Below are 10177 nucleotides of genomic sequence, written 5' to 3'. Positions count from 1 at the left end.
TGTCATTGTGCTGTTATTGTTTGGGGCACAAGGGCACAGTAATGTGAAAAGCATCTCTCATCAATTATAGCAAGTGGAATGACAAGCTGCCGTCCAGCCTCTGTTTGGAAGAAAATAAAAAATAACTAGGATCTGGCACCGCATCTCTTTGTGTCCACAGTGTTATTGTGCTGCAACATTAATTTGACACAAGTTCAAGGGCTGTGTCTACTCTCTGAATGTCTGTGAAGCGAATGAACAGATGGGCAGCCTTTTGTGCACCAGTGTGCAACAAATAAGACAAAGACAAATACATCAGGAAAAAAAAGACTTTTAATAAATGAAACAATACTAATAAATAAAGATTAAACAAGTTGCACATTCAAAATAAAATCCAACAAAATTAACATAACACTGAACAGTAAAGTACAGTACCATAGCACAGATTAATAAAAAACAAAAATTCCCAACCCCCCCAGACATTTACAAATGTTCATCAAAACTTCAAGAAGCAAACATAGACATTGTAGAAAAGCATCATACAGTAGAGCATTTTTCATCTGAGTATAATTTACAAATGTATTGAAGGATAAATACTTAAAAGCTGATATCTAACATGAAATACACATGTGAAAACTGGGATTTAAACATGTGTTTCTCAGGTGAGGTTCCAGCCCTTTTTTTTGTGTGATCAATAACAGTGATGAGGTGGCGATGAAAGCAGTCCATCAATTCATGGGAAACTCACAAATGATCTATAACCGTAAATAACTTTTAAAAGCTTTATCCACATCTCCATTGGTCTCTTCTCTGGTGGTGCATCAAAGAACAAAAGTCAAGAGCATCTCTGCCAGCGGATATGGCTACATCAGGCGTTTTGTGGAAGAACACTGCAGCTGTCCTTCATCTGACTCTTCAGACACGGAACCCAGAGGCTGCATCAGTAAGGAGCAAACTTCTGTCTCTCTGGCTTTTTGATGCAGTTGGCTGAGGAGATTTTGGCGGTGTAGGCGGCCAGAGTAGAGTGGGAGGGTGCTGCGGAGACGGCTACAGTGGGGCCGGGGCTGGATAGAGTCAGAAAGGGTACAGACTTCATCCCCAACAGGCCGGAGAGCGGCATGGCACCGTATGGGTTACCCAGCATATGAGCCTGAGTCAGGGCGCCCATGGTGGCCAGGGTGGGTGCGGGGGAGGCAGCTGGGGAGGCTTGCTGGGTGAAGGCCATGTTGAGGTCGACTGGCGCTGCCATGCCGGCTGCCTGGGCTGTGGATTTGGCTGTCTCTAAACTATAAGGGCAGAAATAGGAGTAGGGAGGACAGGGAGACATGTAGAAATGAGAGAGAATGAAGATTAGAGGATTATACTGTTGCTACAACACTGGCTGAAGCTCCTGGAAATGTTTGAAGGGGGAAAACCTCCAATTGTACACATCAGTCTTGGTCATGGGGAGTCTTACTGCATATGTGAAAGAAGCTGAATAGAGCCTTTTGTCGCTTAAAAGGGAGAACATCTAATAAATTGCCCCAAATGATGTCACATGAGTGTTGGTTAGGGCTGGAAACTTCAAGTTTGAAGGACAAATGTGGCATTAGAAAAAAAGTGAGTTTATCAAACCTCTACAGCCCCCTCCTCATCTCTGCTTGAGGCTAGAGGCTCAAGACACATTAGTAACGGCTAGCATATGTCCAACCCATGCAGGTATAAAGAGGTCCACAAACTGTTGCCTAAAAAGTTTTATTTTGGGTGTTGAAGGCGCCGTCATGTCTTGACAAGAAACTAAATTAGTTGAATGTCAAATAAGATTTCTCTGGTCTGCTGCAGAGATTTTAAAGCTTAAGATTTAATTTAAAACATTGTGAGTCAGGCAGTTAACAAAAATAACAAAAGTGGAATGCTAAATCAGTGAAGTGTACTCGATTTAGCATTGTACACCAGTCAAACTTAAAAAATGGGACCCATGGAAAGCCTATTGGAAATTTAAAAATAATATCGCCTAGCATGTAGCGTAGCCTGTATTAGAAAAGATAAGCACCCTCTTTCACAGTTGCTTCATTAAAAGGATGAATGCAGTATAATTGAAATATTGATAAATAAATCATAAACAATATTCTGAAATTCTGCATGACTACTTTTATACTACTTGTACTTGTATATTATGATGTGAATACTTGTACTTTTTAACTATTTAATAAACGCATAAATGAACCGCTCCACCCTGCTAGCACGTTAGGTGACATTCAAACATGGCATCCACAATGTTACTTTGTGCGCGATTGATGTGGCTAAATGCTCATTCCTAATGGCACCTGGATCCTCCAGATTATAATGTTTTCACTCAGGAACCTTTACCTGCAGTGAGGTGTGTTGACATACTGGGCTGGTCTGTTTGAATAGGCCAACAAACTGATAAATTAATCCTGGAGCAGATTGAGGAGGAGTTAGCGGTGCACACAACTCCCATTCAGGTGAGTTCAACAAGGAGAACTCAGTCGTGTTTTGTGTAGGCCTTCTGAAGATTGTTTATAAACCGTGCAGCTCTCTTTTGCTCTATGTGTTGGTGCGGCACATAGAGTTTAAGACATCTATGTGCTGTCTGCTTGGTGATGTTTTATACTATTATGCGAGTGTCAGGTTGTTTATAAATGTGCTTTAATAATGAAGTTCGTATCACCCCTGCCATTGTGTTCATAACTATTTTATTTATTGGATCATTTTTGTTTAATTGTCTCAAATGTTGTCTTCTTTTATGTTTGTGTAATTGTGTGCACAGGCTGGAAAACGCCAAAGTATTGTATCAGGGTTACATAAATCATAAATTGCCACAATCTCCCCAGCTGTGTAATTTAGGAGGCATATTTATTTTTCTACAGGGTTTATTCCCACGTGAAGTAATAGAGTAGTCAGTCAGAACCTGATTTGATGAATAGTTCAAATTAATGACAGTGAATTGCCTCCTTTGACTCTCTAATAGCAAGGACTCGTAATTACCAAGGGAAGTTCTATGAAGCCTGGTCTCATTGTAATAACAGAAGAAAGAAACATAATATGCAGTAAATATTCTTTTTACTGTGAAAATGTGCTGCACCATTTATGTATTTTCACCTTTTTATTATTATTTTCTGACCAATTGTATTCGTATTGACTACTTACTGTATAAGTGCAGATTATTCTGTCACCTGTTCTTCAATGATTTACTCTAAGACTTAATTTCGCATAGCATTAATATGATCTCTACATATTGGGAAAGTTAATTAAGAAAAAGATGCCAGAGCTGCGATGTTAAAACTGAATTCCAACAAGACACTGCTTTTCTGTCTTACAATACACCCAGGCTCCTTGTCATTCCCCTGAGTCCAATTACCAGCTGCACAGGATATACCTCATTATCACTTATGACTCTACACAGCGTGACCTTTGATCCTTTTAAACCAATGTCTTTCTCTCAGGGCTGCACATGTAGTGATTCATTATGAGATGGCTGTACACTGGGCCTTACCAGGAGGTAATGAGGTACTGGGCCAAGTTGATGCTGACCGGTGTTCCTGTGATGGTGACATGACGGTCACTCGTCCCGTCCAGCTGGCTGCCAATCTTTATCTGGGCTCCCGACACCTGCCTGATCTCGTTGATCTTAGTGCCCTGACGGCCGATGATCGAGCCGATCAGCTGTAAAAGAACAGAGGCAAAGATGGATAAGTTAATTTGAGGGGAAAAGAGATATGCCTTACTAGATAATAGTTCAATAAGACATACTGATAGCGGCTTTTTGTTATTGTAGTTGAAATGCCGATGAAATTGATTCAGACGAAAAGGCCAAAAGCAAAAACACTCGAACAATAAAGAGTGTGTGCTGTTGTTGGTCTGGAATAATGCAGACCACTTCGAATATTGCATTACATTGTCTTCAGTGGATTGGTCATCCATCATTCATGTCAAAAGCGCTTTTTTTCCCCCGGAGTCTCCCTTAATTGCTACTGCGTGAGCACCGGTAAAAGAGACGAGGGGAGGCACATTTGCCTCTCATTAATCTGAGTGGCTAAAAGGTTATTGATTCCTCAGAGTGGTGATGACTTCCCAAACAAATCACTTCCCAAACACATGCCAGCTAGATGCATCTCCTCACTAATGGAAAACATAATGGGAAAATGATTCAAATATATAACATACAGTGGGCTTCAGCTATCTCTCTGCTGAAAGTAGATTAGACGATGACATGAGTTTTATTGCATTCCCAAATACATTATCACTTTTGTTCTGGTTTCATTACGCAACCCCCGTCTATGAGCGACAATAGATGTTGAACAGGGCCAAAGCTCGGGGGCTGCGTATCAGCTCAAGTTGAGGGTGTCAGGGCTCAGTGACATGGTTAGGCTGCCAGATATATAGTGAGTGGGACAGACAGTGATGGAGTACTTGTAGTATGCATGTGTGCTGGCAGCTTAGCAGGGACTGACGTAGGTAGGAATACACAACACACACACAAACATGGTGCTGCACTCGACCCTGGATTTCACATTCCTTTCCTGAGAAGTAAGCAGCCTGTTCCACAATGTCTGATTTGTCACACAGCGACCTGGTTGGTCCGCCTGGCTATTATTGGCTCAGCAGTTATCCGTGGGGGGTGGGGGGGGAGCAGCCAGCCTAAAGAGCAACTCTAGAGACAATGGCCACAACACACCTCAAATCACAGATAACGTGTCCCTCCCACTGAGACCAAGAATCTCCACAGGACTCTGGCCTTTTACACCAGCTGTCAATAGACACCAGCTGTCAACAGCTCACCCACTTTGGTGTGCATGACCTCAGACAACAGCATTCCTGTCTCAACAACCTTAAAACAATGCACCCAGACCTAAATGACACAGGAGACACCGCAGGTATGCTTGCAGTGTTGATTATTTTTTCACGAGCATTTTAATACCATTATTGCTGCACTATATTCCTAGGCTTCAACTAAAAGTGGCCAACATATTGTTTAGTTCCTGCTGAGGCAGTCTTTTGAAAGGACACAGGAAGAGCGATGGGATGGTTAGGGCAAAGCCATTTCTCTTCCGGCTAAATCTTCCTCGCGCAGAAGTACTGTACATACTGCTGACTTGGTGTAAGCAATTTCTCAATGCATCTGTGTGTGTGTGTGTGTGTGTGTGTGTGTGTGTGTGCGCACAAGTCTCCTTCTGCGTTTGGTGTGAGCACAGAGCAGGATTGTGTGGCCGGCCTGAGGGGGGACGGAGGGCTGAGGAGACTCAGTCATGGTTATAAGTCCTCTCTTCTGGAACAATGGCTGGGGCTTACAGCTGTCCCTGTCACATATAGCGCTGGAGTCCCTCATTTCCCTCATGCATTGTGCCACTGGATATGTGGGGGTTTGCTAGGTTAAAAAAGCCTTCAGACATTTTAGAAATGCTGTTGAAGGGTCGTGGCTATATTCTATACAGTACAGTGAAAATCTAATCAATCAATCCTTTCTTATTTTCTCTCTATTGCACAACATAGGCAGCAAAGTAAAACAATTATTTAGTCTGGGATATTTCTTTACCAATATGTGTAATTGAAGTAGTGTTTTGAAGTGAATTCCAAGACAGTTTAAAAGATAAGAACAAAATCAAAATTGAACAAATCAATGAAAAGACCTACAAAAATATGAAAACACACCAGTGAGATACACTGTTGCACTGGGTTACATATCTTAGCTGTAGTTTATTTTTGAGTCATTCCCACACACACCATCCTGCTGCTGTAAATACTCAGGCGGGTATAAATCTGCAGTTGAAAAATAGTCCCAGCAAATGCGTTATTCAGTCTACTCCAGGTTGAGAAATGTTCACTAAAAACGACAGGGCCTGGCTGTTTTAGGAAATTCCGTAGCCTTTTAAAAAAATGATACCCTAGTCTGTGACCTGATTTTAAAGATTTACATCCTCGTTAGGAAGTAATAAGCTTGAGGCAGTCATTGAGAAACACATTTTCACAGGATTTGTTGACGGTGATAAAAAATACAGAATAAATGCCAGCCTTATCCTTAATTTTCTTTGCAGCATTAATTCTTATGGATTAATGTGGTTATGTTTTTATACTTGATATAATGCCTGCACATTACTTCCTAAATCCTAAATGCTTTCATTATACATTTCTCTTAAAAGAGAGCTTTCTTTCATTTTTTACCAAATAAAACCATTAGGATGCAAATTATTACAATTAATAGACAAATGCTCTCTGTCCAAACCAAGCAAATGCAAAGCTAGTGCTCATCGGAAGGGAAATGTAGTCCGTCTTTATTTTGAAGTACATTTCTGCATCGTGATTTCTTCTCTCAGATTTGAGAGACGTTTCATCAAACCCTGGCGGAGGCTAAGTGAAGAGGAAAAGGATCTTTGTCTGTTTTCTTATTGGCTGTTTTGACAGCAGACAGCCTCTAAGTAGGTCAGGGAACATGAGAGGATTTACTGAGCACTCATGGGAGTCAATCTAAGACACTGCAACTGCAGCACAGACAATAATGCAAAAGGATCCATATCAGCTCAGAATCCCTTTAACCTTGGGTTAGTCTGAGGTTAGAATAATGAGGATAATTAGTAAGTTGCCAACATGTCTCTCATCTCTTTGAAGTCACATCCGCCATCTTTGCAGTTGCAGCAACCGCATCCAAAGTCACCTGCTCCTGCGCTGTGTTCATGTGAGAGGAGCGCTGATTTGCTCTTGTTTTTCTCGTTGTTCAGATGGGAAAATACGAAAACAGAAATAATAAAAACTTGCTTCTGCTTACATCATTGGGAATAAGCAGCTCCTGAGATGTCTGAGAGTTGGAGTCCATCCCTGATGAGAGAAAATGCAGGCGTCGAATTAATACAATTGACATATCATGCATTTTAATATTCATTCAACTCCTTTTTGGTTAGTGAAGCCACACAATTTGGCAGTTATTTGCTAGAAAAACCCTTTGAGCAGGGAACTGCAAGATATAATAAAGCAGTTAATTTCCATTTTAATGGCCTGATGTTTAACACGACACTCATTCTTTTCCATCTCCGAATTCTCTGACTCTGCTGAACGTATCATTTCACTTAATAGTTTCTATGTGGGAGCTATAAAGGCGTGTCTCCTCCTTCCTCACTGACACAAGCACATTATCAGTGCAGCTAATGACTGCACGCCTTTATTCCTCAGGTCAAAGGCAAGTTGAAAATCTATGACAGGTTACAGATGGAGTAGCTTTTTTTAATTGCAAACTATTAAATGATTTATCTATTTGCTTGACTGTCAGAGGATTGGGATACAATCCAGAGCAAATAGTGACTATTGTTAGGGCTTTACCAGGCATGATAGATGAAGCAGGCTGGGCCATAGGGCTCAGGCCTTGCTGCATTGACAGCTGATGAAGCTTAGCCATCTGTAAGAGAGAAAGCAGAACTTAATGCAGTTAAACACAAACTACACATTTGATATGACATTATAACGGTAATACTGTACCTCTGAGTGTGGAATGCCATATTGGTTTTGCAAAGTGTAGGCCTGAAAGACAGCGTTCTGTATTAGATAAATCACAGCAATAAAACATTATTCACAGGCAATACATCTGCATCCTCTTAATGGAAGTGCTGTCAATACATAATAGGATAAGAGAAATACGGGTTTGTATAGTTTTGCTCTGAACTGACTGTACACTATACTCTCTGATTTACTCCTCTTTCTTCCAATGCTGGTACCATAGGTTTTGGTTTTATCTTTCCAGGCTTTGATTTATCTGTCTCTGAGATTTCTGCTTCCACCCAAGTACAATAAAGGTGAATTCCATTTTCTTGTGGTTCGAGCAGTGTTAAAAATAACATATAAAAGATTGAACAAGAACATATCTTTCCAAACACACAGTGTCCCTGTTATACTGAATAAACCACAGACTTCAGTGTGAACAGTTACGGACTATTTGTCTCTGAAACTGGACCAGCACGATCAGTGCCACTGCTTCATGTTTGAAAATAACAATAATAATTGTAAAATCACTTAAAAATACAAAAAGTTAGCATCGTTAATACACTATTCTGTACCAGTTTTATTTGGCCGAAAAGTATTGGAGTAGACATGTTACATTTCTATACCCCAGAGAAATTACTCTTTTGGATTTGGGAGCAGTAGTGCAGCATTACAAACAAAAACGTCAACATCAATAACAGATACAGAGAAAATGCAAAACCATGGTTTAAATGTTATTAAATAGAAAATCGTCTTTATAATCAAATCCTAAAAAAATCAGGACATTTGATTTTTTTCATTTATCAAGTTTGAGCTAAGAATCTTCAGGACCTCAAACTGAACACCTTCAGTGTATTGGGATGGCAACAAACCCTCCAAAACAGGGACACAAAAGCTATATTAAGCTATACAAAAAATATATAATTGTTTCTGTAATTAAGGTGATTCAACCCTTTTTTAGAAAGGACTTGTTAAAAACATTTATTACTCAAAAAGTATTTGTGCACTCATGCTTGTTGCCTGCAACATTTTATTTCTACCTGCAGCCATCCCCCATCCCCCCATTTTCTTAAACAATGCAGACTCACATATGCTAACCCCTATTTTCTCTGACTCCACCCATTGATTCTCACTTTAACCATATATCCTTCTATCCATCCATCTGTCTATCCATTCTAACTCAATTCTGCCTGACGCCAGCTGTCTGGATTCTATTACCAGCCCTTATGGTCATAAACATGTCATTATAATGCATCAGTACATTAGGGCTTTTTAAAGGAAAGCAGAAACACACCACAAATTAGTAGCAATAATCTTTCAATTTACAGCATGACTGATCTAAATCATAACATCTTTATATTTCATTACCCACAATTACATTCTTTTCCAGTCTTAGGCTGATTTTTCAGAGATTGCTGTATCCCTTTTGATATCAGGACAGTATCTGTTGTCATTGGAGTGTTTTCCTAAAGCCGAAATGTTTCTGGTGCAGAGCTCAGTAGGGCTAAAAAAGAGACTGTGTTGGTGGTGTGTCATGGCATCGTGTTTCAGGAGAGGTTATAGCTCTAATGACAGGGTAGAACAATAGCTGCAGCTTACACTCAGCTGTTGTTTTTAATACCTCGAGCCAGAGAGACTGTGTAAATGTGGACATAGCACACAATCATCAGATCTTCACAGCCATGAAAGGCTCTCTGCGATGGAGTTTAAGACCAGCTTCCAGACAGATCTTTTAGATTTTATATTCAGAATGGAGACCTTAATGAGTGTCCAGTTACCTGCTGGAGGTCCAGGCCACCTTGGGTGACGGAGTACATAGGGTGGGGTGCATATTCTGACGCTTCATACACCTACAAACACACAAGAGAAGGAAAAAGTAAAAATAGCACATTATTGAAATACCTTCATGTTTATAAGTCCAGACAGTCATTATTATTGCAATGGAAGAGTGATTATTGAGTGTAAATGTTCTCCCACCAGCTGAAATCCATGGTAAATGTAATGTAAAATAATGAATAAAAACGCCCAATTACATATTTTTCCCCTTTTTCTTTTGCCACGGATCATATTTGGTCTGAGATAGGCTCTCCAGGCTGCTTTTCTGACACTCTATTACACCTAACAGGCTTATAGCCCATGACTCATCCGCACACCCTTTTCCCATTCCACTTCATTTTCTCCTCTGACAAATTATACAAACATCCCTCATCACAGCGCTGCCTTCATTAAAGCCATCTCCCAGTGACTAGGACCTCACCCGGGTTTAATTTGATAGCTTATTATTGGGAATTTCAAAAACACAAAGCCATTCCGTAAATTGACCAGAGTCTGAGGCAGCACAAACACTGTCAGAACTGCTGACAGCTATGCAGAAAATCTGACTCTTGCTACAGCCAGAGCCGACGGCAGGTCTCCAGTCTCACTTGCTAATCTTGTGACTTGCTCCATGGGGGGGGGGGGGGTGGTATCTATAGGGTATCTATCCCTTCTCAAACAGCAACATCTATACCACTCAACCCTACACTCACTCACAAAATAAACACCCTCACCCCCAACAGGAAGCACCTAGTCTTGTTTTCCTAGTTTGAGCCAAGAACTTAATCGTTAATACCTTCCCATTATCATTTGTAGTTTGATTTGAATCGGGAAGGTGAGAGTGTCAGCACCCCAATGCTAATCCAGTTGTTCTCAAACATTTCAGATATGCGAGCGCAATGGCTCTTGTACAGGC

At 40.6% G+C, this 10177-nt stretch overlaps 1 protein-coding gene across 1 annotated transcript in view; it reads right to left on the bottom strand.

Moving 5' to 3' along the window:
- Positions 1–292: 292 nt before the first annotated feature.
- pcbp4 (poly(rC) binding protein 4) overlaps positions 293–10177 on the bottom strand; it is a 29897-nt gene continuing 20012 nt past the window's right edge. The window contains 6 exon segments of the mRNA XM_034207602.1: positions 293–1265; positions 3476–3645; positions 6743–6792; positions 7291–7366; positions 7447–7503; positions 9225–9296. Of these exon segments, the coding sequence (XP_034063493.1) occupies positions 920–1265; positions 3476–3645; positions 6743–6792; positions 7291–7366; positions 7447–7503; positions 9225–9296 (771 nt within the window). The 3' untranslated portion in view covers positions 293–919.

This window comes from Gymnodraco acuticeps, unplaced genomic scaffold (genome assembly GCF_902827175.1).
Source record: "Gymnodraco acuticeps unplaced genomic scaffold, fGymAcu1.1, whole genome shotgun sequence".
In the NCBI taxonomy this organism is placed as follows: domain Eukaryota; kingdom Metazoa; phylum Chordata; class Actinopteri; order Perciformes; family Bathydraconidae; genus Gymnodraco; species Gymnodraco acuticeps.
This window is presented reverse-complemented; position numbering and strand designations above follow the sequence as displayed.